The sequence below is a fragment of the Protomyctophum parallelum genome (genome assembly GCF_964188405.1).
Source record: "Protomyctophum parallelum genome assembly, chromosome: 7".
Taxonomy (NCBI): domain Eukaryota; kingdom Metazoa; phylum Chordata; class Actinopteri; order Myctophiformes; family Myctophidae; genus Protomyctophum; species Protomyctophum parallelum.
The window spans coordinates 6616793-6641569 of record NC_139705.1 but is presented as its reverse complement, the minus strand read 5'-3'; the positions used below and the strand labels follow the sequence as shown (position 1 = coordinate 6641569).

The 24777-nt window shown below is 41.5% G+C and overlaps 1 protein-coding gene across 1 annotated transcript; it reads right to left on the bottom strand.

The window, feature by feature from the left end:
• Positions 1-714: 714 nt before the first annotated feature.
• Positions 715-24777, bottom strand: LOC310862284 (uncharacterized protein). The gene is made up of 11 exons (XM_083770106.1): positions 24438-24777; positions 24041-24197; positions 19993-20104; positions 17045-17135; positions 13316-13402; positions 10051-10203; positions 7610-7742; positions 7455-7487; positions 6386-6483; positions 5821-5904; positions 715-869 (listed from the first exon to the last, which is right to left on the bottom strand). Exons 1-11 carry the CDS (start codon positions 24726-24728, stop codon positions 768-770), a joined length of 1341 nt encoding a protein of 446 aa, XP_083626232.1. The 5' UTR covers positions 24729-24777; the 3' UTR covers positions 715-767.

Here is a 24777-nt window from a genome sequence, read left to right as displayed (position 1 = left end):
ATCGCAGTATATGTGAATCTTTCATAAAACCAAGCCGGTTCAAAATCTCTCAATGTGCTCTTATTGAGCCGTTTAAAAAAACAATGCTGAATAAATATTGATCCAGCCTTCTGGATAAAACAAAAAAAACAACCTGTGACACAAACTAACCCAATACGAATGCACTGTATAGTCTGTATTCATGAGATTGCAGCTTTCAGATGCAATATATCCTCTCCGAGTGCCTCAGTGGCAGTGTTACTACAAACAAACGTGGAAGCTGAATGCTAAGAATGGGGGGTTTCATTGGAATGAAACCTCTACCTTCACCCAGACCTTCACAGCACATAAAGGAATACCACCGTTTTTATAGATAGAGTATAGAGTATACATTACTCTAAGGTATTTTATAGTAACAACATACATATAGTATGTAAACTGAGCATCCTGCAACTCTTGTGCTCCGTTAGGTTTGATTAACCCATTCTGACCTGAGATCAGATTCATACGAGGTTTCCGCCGGACACACACTGGTCTGATGAACCCATTCTGACCTGAGATCAGATTCTAAAAATGTCAGTCGTTCTTCGATTTTTTTCAAAAATAGCAGACCTACAAGCTCGTATCGCGCCACTCGGTGGCGCGATATGAGCTTGTAGATCTGCTATTTTTAAATAGCTAAAGCATAACATGATGCTGACACCAAAATGGGTGCCCGTTCAGAATGGGTTAAGCTCACAGCAGCAATGTCTCAAGGGTTCAAACCGGTATATACAGTATACTGTAATTCACATGACTTCAGCACGGGTCCTCCGAAAGTCATGGATAAACTGACAGACCAAACCAAAGAGCTCCTGAGAATCACGATCAATCGGTTCTCCAAATTTAACCTAGAAGACAAAGGAGAAAGACACGATTAGTTGTTTTCTCAAGAGAGAGAGAGAGTTAATGTTTTTACAGTGAATCAATTTCAGTTCCAGAAGTATAAAATAGGCCATGTATATGATTACAATTGCTACACTTAAAATCATACACTGCATGGAATCCTTTCCTTCAATGGTCAACAATGCTACATGATGAGACATGCACTGAATTAATCCTTATATTTAGGTGATTAAATGTCAACAAAATAAATGTTGATAATTCAAATAATAATAATTAAAAGGGACAGGAAAGGGCAGAGAGAGGATGTGCAGACAAGTCAGGGGTCAGATTCGAACTGTAAACTAACTGGCTGAGCCACCAGTTTTCGAAAACATTACTTTGAAAGAATGAAAGTGTATTTTCTTGTGTATAAAGGTCATTCTTAGTTCCTCAAATTAAACATGTGTCTAATGACCTGCTGGTCCTGGCAGAAGGACAATAACAGGTCATTTTATTTTGCCGGCTTTATTTTGGTTCAAGTAAGGTGGTTCCTAGATTACCTGATACAAGGTATCTTTTCAGCCATAACTTTGTCAGAGTCCAATTGACTTCAAACTAAGGATTACATGTTCTTCTTTCTCATTCAGAGCTATAATCCTGTCTGTCTGTCTGTCTGTCTGTCTGTCTGTCTGTCTGTCATCAACTCTACAGGAAAACAGTTGCATCAGAATTACATAAAACCATAAGGAAAGGCAAGCAATGACCCTCTTGGGCTAAAGGGTTGTTGTGCTTAGCACCACTTGTCAATGCATGTGCTCATCTAGCACAACATGACCACTGTGACATCACATAATTATGCATAACCGTCTGTCTCTCTGTACAGTATTATGCCATTTGATACTCATCACTGTGAGAAGAACTAATCAAATAACCGCGGAGCTTGTAATATATTACAATTTGCAACATAACGAGCAGTTATGACGCAAATGTATTTATTTAAATTTTAGCCGAAAAGAGCGTTTGCTCGGCCATAAATACAAAGGTTATACATTGTAAAAGCTATAGTGTTCGTGTGAGTAGGCTACATTTCAGATGGCAACAACCTGACTGCCGTAGGTTTTCCTTCTACCTGGGAAAGAAGGGAATGTTCAGAGTTGTCAGATGAACAGATGCTTCAGGAGGTTCAGTATAACCCTCCTCTTATTTCTCTCCTTCTGTCTCTCTCCGAATCCCAAAGCAGTGGGGAAAGTTGATATAAGTGCGGGAATCTAACCCATTCTGAACGGGCACCCATTTTGGTATTAGCATCATGTTATGCTTTATCGATTGAAAAATAGCAGATCTACAAGCTCATATCGCGCCACCGAGTGGCGCGATACGAGCTTGTAGGTCTGCTATTTTTTTTTAAATCGAAGAACGACTGACATTTTTAGAATCTGATCTCAGGTCAGAATGGGTTCATCAGACCAGTGTGTGTCCAGTGGAAACCTCGTTATGAATCTGATCTCAGGTCAGAATGGGCTAATTGTGGTCCCCATAGAACACCACAGCTCACCCTTCATCCTGTCATATTTCAGAGCTCAATAGCAAGAGATGATGGATTATTCAAGGTGGAACAGACAAGCTGTGACAATGGACACATGCTTTGCTATCGATGTTGGTGATAAAAAAACAAAAAACAAGATGTAGTCTAGAATCACAGAAAATGTCAATTGTAGACTCACGTTATTGCTTCATACTTTAACTGGTTTACCCTGCCAATGAACATTGAAAGTGTCTTTTAGATTCCCCCAAGGACAAAATAAATACATTCTTTCCAGGTTCATCCAGTTTGTAATTTTGTACTCAATGCACTGTATGCCTAATGGAGCAGTTATGTCCACACCACTCAAAAGAACGGTCGGCTTGTATGCTAATTCATCTCTGTGCTGTTGCGACACACCATGGGATTGCTTTTAAAGCACATGGCCGGTGCTATGCTTAAAAGCACCACCTCGTTTAACCCATTCTGAACGGGCACCCATTTTGGTGTCGGCATCATGTTATGCTTTAGCTATTTAAAAATAGCAGATCTACAAGCTCATATCGCGCCACCGAGTGGCGCGATACGAGCTTGTAGGTCTGCTATTTTTGAAAAAAATCGAAGAACGACTGACATTTCTAGAATCTGATCTCAGGTCAGAATGGGTTCATCAGACCAGTGTGTGTCCGGCGGAAACCTCGTATGAATCTGATCTCAGGTCAGAATGGGTTAAGAAATCACCTACACAGTCATTATGTACTGTACTTGAACAGTGCAATAAATATGTTTATGCCATGGCACCGAAACATAACAGGGCAATTATACAGCACTCTGATGGGCCGAGACGTGTCCTGTGGGAGTACATGACACTGCTAATGAGAACAGAAAAATGGAATTTGCTCGCAACTAAATGCACACACCAGTTTGTGTTTCTTTACATAATGTACTAGAACAGTGCCCGTTGGGGGGTGATCAGGTGTGAATCAATTGGCTGACCGGGCACCCATTTTGGTGTTGGCCTCGTGTTATGCTTTAGCTATTTAAAAATAGCAGATCTACAAGCTCATAGCGCGCCACCGAGTGGCGCGATACGAGCTTGTAGGTCTGCTATTTTTGAAAAATCGAAGAACGACTGACATTTTTTTTTAATCTGATCTCAGGTCAGAATGGGTTATAATGAGACCAGTGTGTGTCCAGTGGAAACCTCCATATGAATCTGATCTCAGGTCAGAATGGGTTAAGGGCGAGGTCGCCTCTGTCCAGAGCCTGGGCAGAGGCTGTGGTGTGGAACGCGTGTGTCGAATTGGAAGTCGGTGGGACGGACGGTTCTCGAGTTACGTGGATAATATAATATAAATATTTGGCGCATTTATAGATAGATGCCATAATGTCTTGAGGCTCCCCATTGTTAACACTTCTGCAACAAGTTTTAGTGCCATAGTCCTTCTCAATATAAATAGATACAAATCTGCGAAACCGGTTTCAGATTTTATAGCATTGGCTATACAAAAATAGCAGATATACAAGCTCACAGCATATCACTTTGTGACACGCTGTTTGTACATCTGCTATTTTGGGGACACATGTCATACAGTATGTTCTTACTTGTACATGTACACAATATGCTACAGAATAAGTTGGATGTGTGTTTTAGGTGATTATTACCTTTCAGTTTGTCTCACCTTTTTTTGGCGAAAACTGTTGCGAGGCATTACGGTCTATTGCAAAACCATTTAATAATGCACAACATGGGAGCGCCGATAGCCAAGTTAGGGTTAAAAGGTTAACCCATTCTGACCGGGCACCCATTTTGGTGTCAGCATCGTGTTATGCTTTAACTATTTAAAAATAGCAGATCTACAAGCTCATATCGCGCCACCGAGTGGCGCGATACGAGCTTGTAGGTCTGCTATTTTTGAAAAATCGAAGAGCGACTGACATTTCTAGAACCTGATCTCAGGTCAGAATGGGTTCATCAGACCAGTGTGTGTCCGGTGGAAACCTCGTATGAATCTGATCTCAGGTCAGAATGGGTTAAAGTCTGGACCACATAGGCTCTGAAGCCTGACAGTACAGTACGTCCCATATTGTCCCAGGGTGGATTCCTGGGAGTCACTCCCTGACTCTCTCGACTTGTTTCCTATCTCTCTCTACACTGTGGACTATTAATAAAGGCAGGGAAGTAACTTACAATAAATAGACAGAATCTCTGTATGTACTGTACGTATAGGCCTACATACGTATGTGTATGTACGTAGTATATGTACGCAGGCAATCTACGTATCTATCCATCTATCGGCACATGCGTCGCACACGCGTCACACAGACCTGAGGGAGTGCACTAGTGCCGGGCGTTGAGTCAGTCGGATAGGAGGTCGTCCAGAATTGCCAGAAAAGGCTCTGGCCGTGACCAAAATGAGCCAATTGATTACCATGGCAACCCCAGCCGATGCTTGATTTGGCAAATTCCCCCCAAACTGTCGAATTCCCCACACCTACTTTCCACAGATGAGTTTTCATTCTCCACAGACATTGACCACTGCACAGGGACTTTTCCATATGGGCACCAAAGGGACACAGACAGACAGTTACGATGGGTAATCAACCGGTGTGGGTATGAATGTCTAAGCTACAATCCATTGCTTTCATGTCCAAACTGACTCCCTCTCCTGAGGGAGAGTTAACAATGTCAGAACTACAGCCAAGATGGCCGATATACAGCCATCTGCTTCAAATAACTTTTTTCTTAAAAGGTGTCCTACGCAACACCAGGGTCAAAATGTCTCAATAATGGAGGTGTAGGGAAATCAACTTCAAACCAATGCATAAGTGCTAGATATATTGTATGATCATACCATACAGGTTGGTTAACCCATTCTGACCTGAGATCAGATTCATACGAGGTTTCCGCCGGACGCACACTGGTCTGATGAACCCATTCTGACCTGAGATCAGATTCTAAAAATGTCAGTCGCTCTTCGATTTTTCAAAAATAGCAGACCTACAAGCTCGTATCGCGCCACTCGGTGGCGCGATATGAGCTTGTAGATCTGCTATTTTTAAATAGCTAAAGCATAACATGATGCTGACACCAAAATGGGTGCCCGGTCAGAATGGGTTAAAATAACAATCTATTGATAAAAAATAAATCCTGGATTGTAGATTTAATGAAGTGACATATTTTAAAGACAGAAACCAGTGCATTAACCTTTAGCCAAGTCTATTCCACCTCTACATAATGCTGTAGTACACCCCCAGGGGAATAGAGGATGCTGAAACTTTGGACAAAACTGTAACGTAAAAAAGGACTTTTCCTCTGAAATACATCTACCCTGCAGGAGTTGGGGCGAGTAGGTCACCCTAGAAACAAATCACAAACGCATCTGGAGAAGCTGAACTAAGGGAAGATCCATCTCTGGGGATGCATAGCAAAGATATTGAAATAATAACTTTACCAATATGTCAGAGTAGAGTTTCTTCATCTCCTCACACTTCTTGGTAAGCACAGAAAGCTCCGCCTTGTACTTCTCGACAGCCACCTGGGAGGCGGAGAAAAGCATGAAGGTACAGTATACTTCCTACTCGCTGGAATTCAAGCTATTACTCAAATATTATGTTACATGTTCATATAATGAGTTGTAGTGACAGTGCCGTTTGTTGACATAAAAAAACACTTACATTAAAGCGTTAAAAACTTTTATTGTTATATTAAAAACATTATTGTCATTCTTCTTCTCATTGTTATAATAATTATCATCATTATTATTATAGTATAATAGACACAAAATAACTAATACATCAAAGGCACACTAGAAGTTTGGGTTGCTGCAGCACCATCTGGTGGACACATTTGTGGATGGAGGATTAACGTACACACAGATACTGACAGATGGCTTCATTAAAATAGTTTGGTACCACTACTTTGGAGCAGCTTCACTACTTACAAATTACAAGATATAAAGTTACGGTGTCCCTAATTGAACTATTTATAGTCAGCGAGGCATAATAGTAATACTCTACCTTCAGGTCATTGGAAAAGTTCAGGTGCTGATCCTTTGCATTTCTCTTCTTGTATGTTTTCCTGTACTGTATGACTTTCTGTAGTTCATTCTTCAAAACTGCAGGGTGACAGACAATAGTGGCTTTAAATCTGAGCATGTGATGTGAAATATGGCCTGTTAAGGGCCATATTTGTATTCATGACAATGGTCTAAAACGCACCCAACATTTTCCTCCCGAAATGAGATTACATCAAATCTAAAAAAAAAGAAAGATCTAATCAAATCGAAAATCTAAATAAAAAAGTACAAGACATATGGGAAAATATATTTGTGGAAGTACTAAGTTAGCCTCTGGAAACGGAAGAGGTCAGACAGACAGACTTATTGATAATTATTGATACATTATTGATAGCATGAAAACACCAAATTACAAGTACACCCTTATAATCCTGCCATCCCTATTCTAATTCTGGGGCATGTGATGTCAGTTTAAAAAAAATCACTATATAAAAGCTGCATGGTGATGGTGTGATATTTTGGGTACTAAAAAGAGAGCGCTCACACGCTGTTGGTTCCATGTTGTAGGATGTTTTTATTGAAACCGGGGTGCTTGCTGTAACATTTTGGTCTCAATAGGTCACAGCAGCACTCAGGTGCAATAAAAAAACATCCTACAACTGGAGTCAACAGTGTGCGAGCGTTCTCTTTTTAGTCCTCATGTTATATTTCTACCGAGTAATATGTGCAAGCACTGGCCACTGTCCAGCTTGCTTTTTTCACCACCGCCTTTCTGAATCCAACTCTGACGTTGTTGTCCTGCTACTTTGGGTTCTGGACCACAAGCTGCTCCCAAATCTGTAGAACCCCACTTCAAGACAACTGTTATACACTTGTGGGAGGCAAGGGGGGGGGGGGGGGGCTGACTTTCAGGCCATCAATCTCTTCCAAAGCATTTTAACAATCGTACAATGAACTGAGGTTGGATAGCCGCCGACTCCCTAAGCAATACACTTACACAGAAATCCAGTGTGAATGCTGTGAATAACAACCGCCTTTTGGCACAGGAGTAAAATATATGATCTACTCACCATCTACCTCTGCAGTCAATCCTTTGATGGAAGCTATCAAAAAGAAAAGGACAGAGAGAGTTACATTTAACTTTCACTTCACAGGACCTTCTAAAAAAGCTGAATTTTAGTTTTTTGGCTGCTTTGACCAAATCTTGATGAGCGTATTATAATACCTCCTGGTACGGTCTCAAATTCAGCCAACTCCTGGATAAGGTTTGTGCCGACGGCAGGCTCATGTAACATGATTTGCTCCACAAGGGCATGGAGCAAGGTGAACTTCCTGGTTTTCCCACGCAGCTGAGAGAGCTGTGTGGACGAGAGAGAGAGTACAAAGTTACAATAACTGAAGTTATACTTGTCTTAACCCATTCTGACCTGAGATCAGATTCATACGAGGTTTCCGCCGGACACACACTGGTCTGATGAACCAAATTCTGACCTGAGATCAGATTCTAAAAAAATGTCAGTCGTTCTTCGATTTTTCAAAAAATAGCAGACCTACAAGCTCGTATCGCGCCACTCGGTGGCGCGATATGAGCTTGTAGATCTGCTATTTTTAAATAGCTAAAACATAACATGATGCTGACACCAAAATGGGTGCCCGGTCAGAATGGGTTAACTTGCGACCATAGGTCACAGATTACTATGAAAACCTGCAAAAACCCGTCTGTCCGTCAATCAGTCGGTCACGCCACCATATATGACTGTCAGTCCATCACGCCTCGTGACACGCTCCATATAATATGGCCGTCTCCATATATGAAGATCACAACACTGACCACATCAAATCCTGGATAGCCACACACAGGGAGAAGACTGGATCATCACCTAGATCTGCATATATGGAGCCGGCCATAACTCTACATCTGACCTCAAACCTCAAACCCTTAGATCTCCATATATGGAGCTGACCTGTTCTGACATTCCATATGTTAACTCTAGTCGCCCCAAAGTTATTAGTGCAACTGCGCCTGGCAGCCGGCGAAAACTAGAGTTCTCAACAGGCCCGAAAATTAAGGCCCGGCCCTACCCGGGCTCTCCACCCTTAGATCTCCATATATGGAGCTGACCTGTTCTGACCTCATCAAACCCTGTACACTCAAGACACGCTCCATATACAGTATGGCCAGTACAGAATTCAGACCATATGTTGATCTGACCCCCCATGACAAAACTAGCTAGCCTAGCCACCGAGTTTGCTAGCGCTCTGGGGAAAACAGAGCGGCTGAATTCTTTGTTTTGATTAGGTGGTGAACAGTGCTGGTTTGATCAACGGCTAAAAACCGTTTCAACCAATCAGATTGCTTCCTCTTAACGACCTGTTGTAGAATGTCGTTTAATGCAATCAGATAGGACTTTTCTGTTTGGATGTATGGGGCTGTCAAGGCCAGAAAGTCGTTTTTTTGCCACTCAGTAGGCATTCCTGCATAACTTCCAGGTACAAGGATAACATGCAAACCAAAAGCTCACAATGCATAGCAGCGTGATGCATTGTGCAACAATAAGAATGCAACATCCATGCTCAAGGCCAGCTAAGACCCAGGATGCATTGGTTTCCCTACTACCTACCCACCTAAATGGGGACATTCATTTACACATATTCCTTCATTGTGGATTTTTCTTATGTTGTCAACACGACCATAACAAAAATCTGTATGACTCCATCAATATTAGATTATTTTATAATTATCCCATGAGATCAGATTCATACGAGTTTTCCACTGGACACACACTGGTCTGATTAACCCATTCTGACCTGAGATCAGACTCTAAAAATGTCAGTCGTTCTCAGATTTTTCAAAAAATAGCAGACCTACAAGCTCGTATCGCGCCACTCGGTAGCGCGATATGAGCTTGTAGATCTGCTATTTTTCAATAGCTAAAGCATAACATGATGCCAACACCAAAATGGGTGCCCGGTCAGAATGGGTTAAATTAATTATGGTAAGAGTCTCTAGTATTGGAGCCCTGTGGATGCTAGCTTGCTTAATTGAAACGCAAGGTGAATCTCGGCAATGCAATCCTGCGATAGGAATTCATGGTGTTTTTCTAGGTTATGTTGTTTACCAAAGTGAGCCCCAGAGGAGCAGCCCTGCACTGTATCGACTGAACTTTCCTAAAAACAAAACATTAAACTATTGATTTCAAGGGAGTGTTGTCTCGAATAGTGACAACTGAGCTCTCTCAATTCGACTTTGAGACATTTTACATCTGGGCCAGGACTCAGGAGGCCAGCAGGCCATTAAACCTTCCCATTAGTGAACGCACCATGGACACATTGAAGCAGTTGAAAGGAAAATCTATACTAAATAATCTAAATGTACAAACACATACCAGCAATATCTATCAAAGGCCAAACAATTGTAAAAAAGAGTTGACATCAGTATTGGCATAGGCTATAATACCAAAACAAGGAAATGGCTCAGATATTGTAGCTTGATGGAAGTACTCTGAATGCCAGAGCAAATGGCAGTTGATTTCCCATGGACCCAGCAACTGGTGACCATGTATGCATAGAGAGTTCTGCCATACCAATGATTCAAAGACTTAATTGTAGTCTTATTAGCCTAGTCTTAACTCCAGCAACGATCAGACAATGGTGGCGGGGCCCTACTTTAGTTAAAGACGAGAGGCGGAATCCCTTGGCCTTCTCCTTGCCAGCGTTCTTGTTGAGGTAATTGCCAACAGCACGGAGGTACTCCAGCACGGAGACAAATGACCTGGCGTTGTACAGCTGCGTGCACATTCTGATCTTCTGGTTAACCAGCTGAAAGACAAACGCAACGGAAACAGAGCAAAGTTATTATTCCTCTCTAATCTGTAAACGCAGTGTGAGGCAGGATCTTCAAAACTTTAGACATCAGTGTTTTAACACTTACCTACAGTATGCTACGTATATACATGGGATGTGATGTATAACTGTCCTTAGTTCTATTAACCCATTCTGACCTGAGATCAGATTCATACGAGGTTTCCACCGGACACACGCTGGTCTGACGAACCCATTCTGACCTGAGATCAGATTCTAAAAATGTCAGTCGTTCTTCGATTTTTTTCAAAAATAGCAGACCTACAAGCTCGTATCGCGCCACTCGGTGGCGCGATATGAGCTTGTAGATCTGCTATTTTTCAATAGCTAAAGCACGACATGATGCCAACACCAAAATGGATGCCCGGTCAGAATGGGTTAAAGTTGAGTACGTACAATCCTAGCTCAGATCCAAGAGAAAAAAGCTGCTACCTTGCAATACCTCATTTGAACTAACAAACTGGACAATTATAGATTATAGTCCGGTATATGTCCGTGTCAAGTACTAATAGGCTATAGTACAAATAGCAATTCAATATGAGAATTTATAGCCAAAAACGAGTTGATGCTAAGACAACAAAATTGAGAAACATTGTTTGCCTTGTCTTGTTAAACAATCCAAATAATAATAGCAATAATAATAAGTATTCTAGTCAGGTGCATAAGCTGTATAAACAAGAGACAGAAAAATGCTTTCACACAGAGACTTCAAGGAAAGCAATGTCTACCAAGGTTTTCAATCGATTTAGATGTTTTAACGATCCATGGAGCCAAAAACTAAAAGTCCCCCCCCCCCCCCCCACACACACACACACACACACACACACACACACACACACACACACACACACACACACACACACACACACACACACACACACACACACACACACAGCCTTACAGTACATGTTTTTTTTGGTAGCATGTTCTGTAGCACGTTCTGTTTTCATTTGTACAGCACTTTGGATCATTAAAACATCAAAAAGGCTGAAAGTCTCTTGCCTTTCCTGAAATATAGTATGCTAGCATTTTTCTGTCTCTGATACTATGACAGCCAAAAAGTCTATTCAAAACTGTATTTGAGTAAAAATACAATAGTATTGACATATAGTAACTAATTTGGGAATAGCTGATTTACAAGCTCACAAACGCGTAGTACTTATATATATAAATACTCAAGTAAAGTAAAAGTTCCTAAAACTTTTACTTATGTACAGTACTTGTACTTAAGTACTTGTAGTAAATATACTTAATAACGTTCCACCACTGATGATTAGTCAGTGACTTTTCCATGTTCCACGCTTGAGCCCTGCCTGTCTGTCAGATGGCAAGCAAATCCTTCTTAATGTTCCGGGCTTAGGAAAGTCGACCATGTCAGAGAATCCCAGGACTTAACGAGTTCGGCAACAAGAACGACTCACAGCCCCTTGTTTGATCATGTATTTGGAGAGAGATGCATTATCTGCAGATTGCCGATTAGAGGACAGTACATTGTGCCCCATAGTGTCCCTGCAGTGAATTCCAGCTGCAAACCACTCTGTACAATGACATTGTTCATCTTTCTGATATTTTCATCCAGCATATTGCATACTGTATGTGTTTTAGTCCAGATGGCTACTCAATGGATTGCAGCACTGTCATTCTCTCGACCATACATTCTGTTCATTTTATGATAGTCAGATGATGAGAGATTAGAGTAACAAAGAGAAAGAAGCTTGAGAGAATTACTGTAGAAACTGGGGGGTGTTCTTGTCTGACTGCAATATCTTTCTAACCTGCAGTCCACAGCAGCAATTTAACCCATTCTAACCTGAGATCAGATTAAAAAAAATGTCTATTACATCCTGACAGTTTCATTATTAACCCATTCTGACCTGAGATCAGATTTTCTTTTAAATCAGTCGTTCTTCGATTTTTCAAAAATAGCAGACCTACAAGCTCATATCGCGCCACTCGGTGGCGCGCTATGAGCTTGTAGATCTGCTATTTTTCAACAGCTAAAGCACAACATGATGCCAACACCAAAATGGGTGCCCGTTCAGAATGGGATAAACAACTTTCTAAAGGTTTAATAATAAAAAATGGGCCTGCTGAGACAACACAAACATTCAAAACAACTCGTTTAGAATTTGAATGTTAACGCAATGGGACTCTTTAGTGGAGGTTTGGGCTGTGTTGTGTAGTTAGCATGTCATGATATAACTAGTCCAATTGGCGAGCTAAGTTTCTCTGTTGTGCAGTTGACTGGAAATGAATTATGACCCAAGTCAGGGATCCAGTCTAGGTCACCAAAGTGGTATTAAAAACAAATGTGCTGGGTTTTGAGATGTTATATACAGTCAGAATCAACTTTGTTTGCATTCATTTATGTGCTAAAAGAGTGACTTTGTGAGCCATTTCACCGTACAATTATTATCCATTTTTGGATTATACATTTTTAATCAACTGCGCATTGAATCAATAATATATCTCGCCGTTTTACCACGACAAGGTAACTAAACAACACATATTGTATGAATTTGAACTGTTTGCCGTTGCTGAGGAGAGTCAAGTTGTTTGAAGTGCTGTACTGAATTAATTATCTGTCACAACAACATTAAAGTAGAATATGTTTTAGCCACTGAAAGCACAAGCCTTACAGTAGTGCAGGGTATGTTAAATGACCAAGAGCTGATTTAGATTTACTGTTTAGACATGATCAGGAATTGGGTGATTTATCTAATAAAAAAACATACAATTTCTTCTTTGTCAAATGAAGAGTGTCAAGTTGTCTGCCATTGCAGTTTTTAACCGTCCACTAAACAGAACAGAGACTGCTTCACCCTCATGTTTAAATATAAAAAACTAAAGGGAAAAAATCTTTCATGTATTAATGTCACTGATTCCAGATATCCTTTTCATTTATGTCTCAAGCCTCTGAACATCAGCATTTGCATACAGAATACATTTCCATGCTCATGCTTCATCTTGTGGAGTTTGTCATTTTAACATTTCCCAGCTACATATTTTAGACCATGTTCATCACAGTTCCAACCTTTGATTGGAGACCATAATTGAAATAATAACTCACAGGCTGCAGGTCGTTCATGCTGATAGGGAGCTCTCTCAAAGTCAGGAGCAGATCAAGTCGTGTGCTCAGGTAAGGGATGTTGCACATCTGTCGCGGGGGAGAAACATAAGCTGCATGAGAGTGTGCATTCAGTTATGCATATTATACAGAATATATGTATATTAAGTGCATCTACTAAAACTGTACAAAGCCCTCTCTTTTGCTCATAGAGTTACGCACACAAGAGTGCAATTATTGTACAATTGCACAAGCAATTTCCATGTGATTATTCAGATTGATCTCAAAAGCAGTGGTGTTTGGAGATGGTTAGGGATATAGCAATTTATGTCGTCATGAGTTGAGGACTCTCTGGCATGGAGAGTCCAGATGGCAAGACTAATCTAAATACTACTATTGATAGGATGAACATAACAACATTGCCATACAGTATGCTTGTTAAGGATAACTGTTGGCTGTGTGTACTGTATGGCATACAGTACCTACATAATTGCATATTCAATCCTATATTCATTGTTGATAGACTGCACATACTGTATGAATATATAGATGTAATCATTCAGGGACCCGCTGCAGATATATACAGTAGTGACAGTTTCTTGACATAGCTTATTTATTTAGCTTCATTTTTTTCTTCTTTTACTCTTACCTACAGTATGCCTCTTGTATACCTTACTGCTGTCACTTCTAAGACAACTGAATTTCACTCCAGGGAACAATAAAGGCTTATCTTATCTTGTCTTTTCTTTTTACTTTTTATTTTTTATCCCACGATTTTGCAACCCAGTTTTTTTCACCCAGTGCCAATTATCTAATGTAATCCTGGGAGCTACACTTCCTCTGCCAACCTGGGGGTTCCCTCCTTCTATGCATGAGGAGTCCAAGCTGCTTCTTTTCACCTGACAGGGGGGAATTTCCCTGGCCAGACGTAGCGCGTGGAAGGAACACGATATTCCAACCAGTTCCTTTCCCCTCCATCAGGCGCCCCGGCTGGCCAGGGGGAGGTAGTTTGGAGACCAGGATTACTGCATGTTTTTTGTGAGGGTACCTACCCTAGGGGACACGGGGAGAACATGCAAACTCCACACAGAAAGGCCCTTTCGCCAACCCCGCCTCAGGTATGGGCACTGATGACGCGGAGGAGGGAACACGCCCCCAGCGTCCCCAGCGGGAATCGAACCCAGGACCCTTCTACAGTAGCTGTGAGGCGACAGCACTACTGACTGTGCTCTTATCTTGTCTTGTATCTTATTATCTCATCTTATTAAGAGGTTGTGGTTATTAGTTGTATTTAACTCATTACAACTAGAACATAAAGTAATGACAAGAACCACGCCCTGCAGTGAGGCGGAAGCTGTTTTGCTGCATGAGGATCTAACAGTGGACTTCATTTTGACCACTGCGGTTTTGCCGAGATAATGTGTTTGTGAGTGCCCAAATATACTGCAGCTGTCCAGGGTACCATTGTGTCTGCGGTGTTAAATAAATAGGTTAGACACACATACACAACAACAAACATTGGGTGTCTCATTTTCAAGGAGGTGACAGAGGGGACTGTGCAAAAGTCTCTGCAAAGCAATTGGAACGCTAAAATGTAGCAGACATAAGTGGCAACCGTCTTTTCCTTGAACACAAGTCATTTGATTGGCTTGTTTACCGCAATGGAAAAAAAAAAAGAACAGAAAAATTGTAAAAAAAAACGTCAAATTAATAAATAATGAATAAACGAACAAATAAAATAAAAACATCCAGGAGGATACCAAAGGTAATCAGCATCTAATATCATGAGTTGCAATTGGCAGCATCCCATCCGCTACAGTATATATAATACAGTAAGACATATTCAGCTCCGCTCTAGTTCTAATCACGCCAGCATAAGATGAATAAGAGTGAGAGTACAATGTGTCTTTAGGAGCATTTGGGGTTGAAGCCTCATTAAGGTTTGTACCCGCAGGAGTCATTTACCTCCAAAGAAGCGCTAGACTAGTGAGCAGAGCGTTTCTATATGTACACAGCATTTTACTGTAGGAGGCGGGCGGCACTGCATGTGTCTCTTAATGATCATAATCCTATACCTGGTGTCAGCTACTGCTGGAAAAACACCGTGGGCTGATATGGCACTGTTCAGTTGCAACACAATTTTGCACTGCAGCAGGGCTGCAACTAATGGTTGTCATAACTGATTCATCTGTCGATTGTTCTTTTGATTATTCAATTAATCTGTGCATTTACCGAGTCTAGACCAGGGGGTGTAGACACTTTTTTTTTACTTGAGAGCTACTTTCAAAATGACCAGCTCAACAAGATCTACCCACCATCGCTGAAAATAGTTTAACCCTTTTTGGCCGGGAACCCCTTTTGGTGTTCAGCATTATGTTATGCTTTAGCAGATCTACAAGCTCATAGCGAGGCACTGGTGAGCTATGAGCTTGTAGATCTGCTATTTCTTTTTAATCGTAAAAATGTGGCACAAATCTTTGAATATATATTCTTTCAAAGTGAATGTTTTTAACTCGGGTCTAAATAGTTTAAATATAGAGGGGCTTTAGAATAGCGGCGCTGGCATTACATATAAGACAAATGCACTTGGAATGGGAAATAGAGGGGGACCTTTAGGGCACACCTGGTCTAGACTGTAGAGTGTCTGTAAAACTCACCTAACACACACAACTCGAAATTGCTTGAATGTTTAAAACATCAAATATTACTATTCAATGGTGTTTTACTTTAACCCATTTTAAATTGAGGTCTGAGGATAAAAAAAAAGGCTTCAAAATCCTAACATTTTTCTGAAAAACCCATGTTTCTATGTCAGTGGTGCCCAACCTTTTTCATGTCAAGGACCCCCGGAATTATCTCTATTGGGCCACGGACCCCCATCTCAAAATATGTAGTTCCAGGGACCCTCCCAGAAGCCAATATTATAGTTAAATAATTTCATATATTTAAAGATTTGTGCCACATTTTCACAACTTTTCAAAAATAGCAGTAGGTCTGCTATTTTTTTTTAAGCTCGTAGAGCGCCACTCGGTGCCGCGCTATGAGCTTGTAGATCTGCTATTTTTCAATAGCTAAATTATAACATAATGTTTACACCAAAAGGGGTTCCCGCCTAAAATGGGTTAAAGGACCATCAACGATACATGTCGTTGACATTTAGTGAGTTGGATTATGTATCTCAAGCAAGTAGGGATGTCTGATATTGACATTTCTGCCGATATCCGATATCCCGATATTGTCCAACTCTTAACTTCCGATACTGATATCAACCGCTATCAACCGATACCGATATATGCCTAATTTGATTGTGATGCCCCGCTGGATGCATTCATTAATATAAGGTTTTCCAAATAAAAATAAACATTATCATAAATTCGGGAGAAAACCGATACATTCAAACTGATAACGATATTTTCCAATATTAAAGTTTTATGCAAATATCGGCCGATAATATCGGGAGGGCCGAGGCAGATCAATTATCGGATAATCCCTACAAGTTTCAAGTCTCAACAATCACAGGATCCAATGGCTTCCTTGAAAAATCACACAAACCACGGCATGCTTTGGAAAATGGTCGGCAGTAATGTCAATTAAGCCATGCCATAGTAGTCAATAAGCTAAACATGCCAGACCACCAGTATTGAAACTAACAGAGATGTTACATGTTACATGGGACACAGGAAATCAAATTGCAAGCTAGGAAAACAAAAGTTAACCGGTCAAAAAAAGTACCTCCATCATGTATCGGTCCACTATATGCAGTTCTGCCACAGGTCCCTGGTGGGATTTATACATTTCCACATCATCAGGGGTTGGCACATACCTTATAGATCAAAATTAAACATAATATTTAAACATAAATACTTTTAAGATTGTCAGATATTGCAGTGCATGCTGTTGTAATAAAATGTTGTAACCACAATGAACCCATAGCGTCCCTATTCTGGGCATGTCATTAAAGGTATATTCAGTGATTTCACTTAATTCAAATATCACTTATTTTTTTGTTTAGTTGTGATAATCCTCCCTACTATAGAGTGTGCTGGCCATATAAGGAGTTCCTCCCTGTCCCCAGTTAACCCCTGGGGGTCAAAAAACCTTAGGTTTCGTTTTTGACTCTCTATCCTGATTGGACGAAAGGCTGGGTCCCACAGCCAAAAACGAAACCTAAGGTTTTTTGAGTGAAATCACTGAATATACCTTTAATGGAACGTTTGGCAAAAATAGGTGAATATTTTGTGAAATGACTGTGTTTACTGTGTTTTTATTCCTCTATTATTATATTTTGTGAAATTAGGCCCAGTGCAAACAAATCAGTCAGCTCCATATATGGGCACAAAACCTTTATATTTTAACCCATTCTGACCTGAGATCAGATTCATACGAGGTTTCCGCCGGACACACACTGGTCTGATGAACCCATTCTGACCTGAGATCAGATTCTAAAAATGTCAGTCGCTCTTCGATTTTTCAAAAATAGCAGACCTACAAGCTCGTATCGCGCCACTCGGTGGCGCGATATGAGCTTGTAGATCTGCTATTTTTAAATAGCTAAAGCCTAACATGATGCCGACACCAAAATGGGTGCCCGGTCAGAATGGGTTAAATCCCTAGATACAAGATCTGTTTTAGGGAGCCCAGTCCAAAAATGCAAGTATCCAACATAGCACATTTTGCATGTTCTCCCCGTCTCCCCGGCCTATAGACCGATTCCGTGGCGGGTCTCATGGTCGCAGCCTACGTATTTCCTGTAGGCGGACTCGACGTAGCTGCGGGGATAAAACCCTCACCAGGCGCATCTCTTCCACTACAGTGAACGGCAGAGTGACTGATGTTAGTTTGCCGCAAACTTTACTCTTTTACCTGCTTTCTTACTAACACTAACATTACAAAGATGCCCAGAACATCGAGATGAACCTGTGTAGTTTATGGCTGCTCCAACAGTACTGGCAACATAAAAAAAACAAAAAACGGAATGTCAAAATATCCACCGTCGTGGCTGAGACCAGAGCCAGAGTAATGGTTGAGACAAATCCTGAAAGATACATAATTTCAGTCTTACCCAATGCCCAATCTTTCTGTTTTATGAACACAAGGCTGCTGTATTTTATACCTCATACTAAGCATTTAAAGTATGAGGTATAAAGTACAGCAGCCTTGTGTTAATAAAACAGAAATATTTGGTATTGGGTAAGACTGGCGTTATGTATCTTTCACTGCTTCGTCTCAACCATTACTCAATGGCTCTGGTCCCCGCCAACGCGGTGGATATTAGACATTCCGTTTTTATTTATTTTTTATGTTGCCAGTACTGTTGGAGCAGCCATAAACTACACAGGTTCATCTCGATGTTCTGGGCATCTTTGTAATGTTAGTGTTAGTAAAAAAGCAGGTAAAAGAGTAAAGTTTGAGGCAAACTAACATCAGTCACTCTGCCGTTCACTGTAGTGGAAGAGATGCGCCTGGTGAGGGCTTTACCCCCGCAGCTACGTCGAGTCCGCCTACAGGAAATGCGTAGGCTGCGACCATGAGACCCGCTACGGAATGGGTCTATAGGTACCCTCACACAAAAAACATGTAGTAATCCTAGTCTCTAGATACTGCCTCCACCTGGCCAGCCAGGGCACCCGATGGAGGGGAAAGGAACTGGTTGGAATGACGTGTTCCTTCCAAGCGCTACGCCCAACCGGGGAAACTACCCCCTGTCAGGTGAAAAGAAGCGGCTTGGACTCCTCATGCATTGAAGGAAGCATGAGGTCAGTCCGTTGCTCTCCCCAGGTTGACTATCACAATTGACACTGGGTGAAAAAAAAGTAAAAAAAAAAAAAAAAAAGGATCCATCATAGAACAAATTTTCTATAAGACAATCATGTCCGATAATCAGAATGGCCACTCACTCACTTTATGACCACTCACTCATTTTAAGGAAGCAGGGTTTATATAAACACTGCTTCCTTAAAATGTACTCCCTTCTTGGTCAATTTAGTGCATTGTGTCCCAACCAAAGACATTCACTCTTTCAGGAGTCACAGAATGTGCTACCGAGACACTCATTAATATTGCAGCCGCCGTCGAGAGTGGTTCTATCCAGATTCTATTCCTCAGGCTTTGCCATAGCACATTAAAATATATATTAAGTTTTCACGGAATAAATATAATCCTCCACACGGTACATCGACCAACTACTCCTTCAAAGGGTCGACCTCAAAAAGCCCCTCAAACTGTGGGGCAAAGAAAGGCAAAGCATTTTACCTCCTTTCAGTGGGATATTCCTGTGGGCATGGCAATGGTTTCCATCAACTCAAATAGCTTGAGATGAAAGTTTTATTAGCTGCCCCCAGTAGGGGGAATACAGTAAAAGCCCTGTTATATTTGGTTGTGTCTGTGTCATGCGGCGATAATAGCTGATTTACAAGCTCACAACGCGCCGCGATGGCTATTTCCACTGCACGACAGTTGCACGCAACCACAGAGGCCTCTCTTGTATAAAGAAAGTCGGTGCAGTGCACTCACAACTCTACAGTTGTCATTTTTTTTACAGACAGTTTCTAAGCCCCCTTTTTTCCCCTCTAGTATATAAAAGACCTACCTCATCCTGGGCACACCTGTCAGCTTCTAGTGTAATGCTGTAAGGAAGGACTGAATATAAATGTGGGTGGTTAACTTATTTCTTGACATACCTCCTCAGGGAGGTGATCTGCTCATCGGATAAGCCTCCGTCCGCCTCCTTAACAATAAACAGTTTGTCCTTCAGTTCGCCTGGCCGGACTGGGAAACTTTTGAGGAAGATATCTAGAGAAACGATAGATGAAGGCAAAGAATTTAATCAACAACCCTCTAGCACTGTACATGAAAGCGTCCCCCTTGACAGGGAGTCCCACTCTACAGGGGGAATGACTCAAACGGTATTCTGAAGGGAATCACATATACAGTATACTTTCTGTGGAGTGCCCGAGGGAAGTGCACTAATTTGTATTCTATTAAATATTTTTTCCTGACCTTTTTTTTATTTGTTTTTTTATTTTTTTAGCTCTCCTTCACACAATAGAGCACCGAAGTCTGACGTCACTTTCAGTAGAGGGCGTCAGTCCCCAGGTTCATGTATTTGTTTAGTTGCATTGAAATCCCCATTGAGGCGATTTTAGGTCGCCTCATATAACAACTGTGTTTGAAAAATAAACATGTCACCCCGGCCGCTTCACTCATATGGATATGAAGAATCAACTGACTGAGAGAAAACGCTAATGTTACTGCTGCTGAATTAGTTAGATTTTCGCTAGAAGCAGACTGTATCATATATGAGTGACTGACTGTTGCAAACGATGCAGAGACACCTCCCTAACAATAACGCCGAGACAGCTTGTTTATTTTTGGACCACAACGCTTATAGTAGACGATATTAAGATCACCCCATGTTATTCTCCATAGAGAAATTACTTCCGCGAACCAGGGGAATCGTCGGGATGAGCGAGTTACGTCAGGACTTCGGTGCTCTATATATACCGGTAATCGAAGAAGCAACCACGATGGATGTTATGAAACAGTTGTGATGTTCAGAGACGCATGCTTTGAATGAGTGACATAGTTCAAGGATAATGTTTGTAGGTACGTAGGTAAGTAGGTAGCATATCTCTCCCCCCTTTGTTGAGTTTAGGGGTTGCTAGGCAACGCCTCAACTTCAAAGTCCCATTCTGTTAGTGGTCATTATGGCTATAGGTACTGCATCATTTTGGCACCAAGTTGGAATTGTCAAAACTGATCAAACAAAAACAAAGCAATTCTACTCATGATAAATCAGGTTAAAAATAGTTTGAATGTACACCCAGCATCCACTGATGTCTCTAAATCCTGCATACAAAGAGACTCATGGTTAAATGCCCTCCAACGGGGCCGGCAGAGTTGTATTCCTGTTCAGATGCAATGACAAAAGAATGAATGAATCACATGGACCCTATTCCAGGATTGTCATTAATAGGCAAAGCTTACAAATAATCACAAGGCAACGTGTTTTAAGCTTGTATATCGATATTTTCACTATACAACACTGTACAACAAAGTTTTTTGAGGGGCGCTAGACCCTCCTATATTCAGCTTTTAGTGAATATAGGACACTTCGTCCATCACAAACCTTAAATTCCCATTGACAACGAATGGATAATTCCCCTAGTGTGGCCATTCTGATGGCAGACCCTTGAACGGTGTTGGTGGCAGATCGAAGCAATGGTGCGCCTTGCAAGTCTGCATGTTGTGATGTCTGCCGCCAGCCCCACAAATAGCAGATCTACAAGCTCAAAACGCATCACACTGCGTGAGCTTGTAGATAGGGTTTCTAGGCTTCAGGCAGAACTACGCCGCTACACTTGTACTTGAGGGAAACTGGAGGGCATAGTTTTGACAAAATGAGTATATGAAGATGCTGAGCGCATCCTACTGGGCTCGGGACACCACCACAGGTGTACTTTTAATTACCAACTCAGACATTTTTCAGTCATTAAATGAGACAAGTTGGATCTGCGTTATCCTGTGTTAACCCATTCTGACCGGGCACTCATTTTGGTGTCAGCATCATGTTATGCTTTAGCTATTGAAAAATAGCAGATCTACAAGCTCATATCGCGCCACCGAGTGGCGCGATACGAGCTTGTAGGTCTGCTATTTTTTGAAAAATCGAAGAACGACTGACATTTCTAGAATCTGATCTCAGGTCAGAATGGGTTCGTCAGACCGGCGTGTGTCCAGTGGAAAACCTCGTGTGAATCTGATCTCAGGTCAGAATAGGTTAAGGAGGGCTCTTGTGGTAAATAATCACATTCATTAAACATTATTATTATTCTTAACAGGCATGCAACTGTCACTTGTCAATTGTCACTATAGCCTTACACAAAGTCTACCTTCACATGAAAATCACAAATGTATTACTGCAATACTGTCACCTGATTTTGCTGTCTAGATCCAGCTGACAAAGACAGTCAGCATTTCGAATGACGCAAAGTAACAGTTTGTGATTGTACAGAAAACACTGACTGCATTATGACGACTGACTGAAGAGTAGTTGGGACTGAGCTGTTGCTATGTGGGGAAAGGCAGATGAATAGTGAGCATGCACACTAAATATGCATGTGTGTGCATGTGGATGTGGGAGAGAAGAACTAAAAGAGAGAAGATATCCTGTTAACAAAACAATGTTTGTAGACAAACTCTGGTCAACAACAAAACAAGTACTGCTTAGGTGTTCTTCAGAGTCAGCTACAGAAAGCCACATGATTTCTTAGTAAGAGGGAGAGTAGAGGGAGAAAGACAGGGAGAGAGGGAGAAAGAGAGATTTCTTCATCTCTCAAGGCTCTATCAGGCTTGCGGCAAAAAAGTGATAGTGAGGGACCTGCAGGAAGCGCTCTACAAGTTTAAGTCCGATTTATACTTTGTTGTACAAAGGTGTTGTACGTGATGCGGCGAGGAGGCATCACATTGTGGTTCCGTTATGTATAAATGGTTCTAAATGGTTTCCAGGTCAGCAAGGAGTTAACTCTGCTTAAAAGGGTGCAGGAAAGTGTTTTTTAAGTGAGTGGGGGGGGGGAACCCTTTTCAGTTAGCAACCCTTTTCAAAATAAAGCTACCCTTAAAAATGTTTTGCCTAGTATCCTATGAAACCGCTGTCATTGTCATGCGCAGTGTGCCATCCATATCTTATTAAAATCTGCGTTCTAATTTGGTTCCCAGCCTGCACACCCGAACTTGATTTTCTTTTGAAGTGTGACAATGATTTAAAATTTGTATATTGACTTTGAACACCTGTGACAGGAAGTTTGTAAAAACAAAATTATAATAATAATTTAAAAAAGACATTATTAGTGTGCAGTCACACCGATGCATTCACACATTCTGCCAATGCAGCGGATTCTGCCGCTCCGTTCCCATTGCTTTTCAATGGGAATGGAGCGTTTTTATGGGGGGGGGGGCACTGTAGACTGCACAGACAGATATGGTGCTGCTTTATTAGGGACGCATTGCCCCCTGCTGGTACAAATTAGCCAGGTCCAGAGTTTAGAGAGAAAGATGAAGCAGGGACCCCTACTACATATTGTATACAATGAATTACGTTGCAGATGGATTTCACAGATAGCTTCTGCTGCTTCAGACTTTTTTGACGCTTCACAGACTTTTTTGACATCAGTGTTGTGTAAATTCATGTTTTTTGTTTGTCTGTTGTTTACAGATTATCTTTATTATATAGATTAATTATGTTAAATGGGTATTTTTTAGACCTGTTGAAATAAGCTAAATGTATCTCTGCAGTGGAAACGTTGTGGCATCAGTGAAAATGTGTATGACCAAAAACTGGAACAATAGGTCATGAATTATAGTGTCTATGATATTCTTTAAACCATTTAAGCATCTGGTTAAATATACAACACATATGGAGCGTGACCTAAAGCTGTTCATGCCAATAGTGTAAAAAAGATGCGCTGTGATTGGCCAGTAATCACTTGAGTGGCGGCGTGACTAGTGTGCCATCCACTCTTCCAGTGTACCAGTGTAAATGCAGCAGCCAATGAGGCATCTATTTCTTAATATCTATGGCTCTTCCTATGTTGTGCTGCCCTCTGCTGGCTGCAAAAAGAGTGACCTCATTTCAACACAGGCAATTCTCAGTTACAGCTGCTATCAAAAGGCAAGCCTGGGGCAATTTAACAATACCCAGTGCAATAATCGCGGTTGATTTATACTCACTGAAGTTGTGGGCAATCTTCTGGTCCAGCAGTATGTGGATGCTATTACTCGACTCCACCAGGCTGACTGCTGCCAAATCCTGAGCGGAGAATTGCTCAAGCAGACGCGACGTGTCGACTTCAATCGTCCGAGCGCGCGTCCAAAATGACCTGTCAATCTGAAGAGAAAAATATCACATCACTGCCGGGACAAATTCACATTTTACAAAACAGATGATAGAAAATAGGCAGATCCGGCACAAAGAATATTTCCCGACAACATTCCCGAGAACAATCCAAACATTACGAGAACAATCCAAGTTGACAGTCAGGGACCTTCCAGTAGTTGTTTGCTTTAACATGCAACACATATGAATTACATGATTTCTAGTCTAAAATGCAAAGAGTCTTACTCGTACCTTATCTGAAACAATGAGGTCCCAGTGGAAGGGCTTGGTTCGCTCCGCTGGGGGAATTACATTGGGCTTGAGGCTAAAAAGTGGAGGAGGGGGTGGGACTCTAAGGGGTGGGATCTTGGAGGCCGAAGGGCCCACAGGGGCTGAAGGGACAGGAGAGAGTGGGACATTGGTAGTACAGCCAGGGAAGGGGGCACTGTGGGCAGGTGAGGGAGTTGGTGTAGATGAGGCTAGTTCAGAAGAAGCTCCTAGGGATATAGGAACAGCGGATGAAGGCAGAGGGGATGAAGGCATAAAGGATGTAGGCACCGGGGAAGTAGGCACAAGGGACGTAGGCACAGGG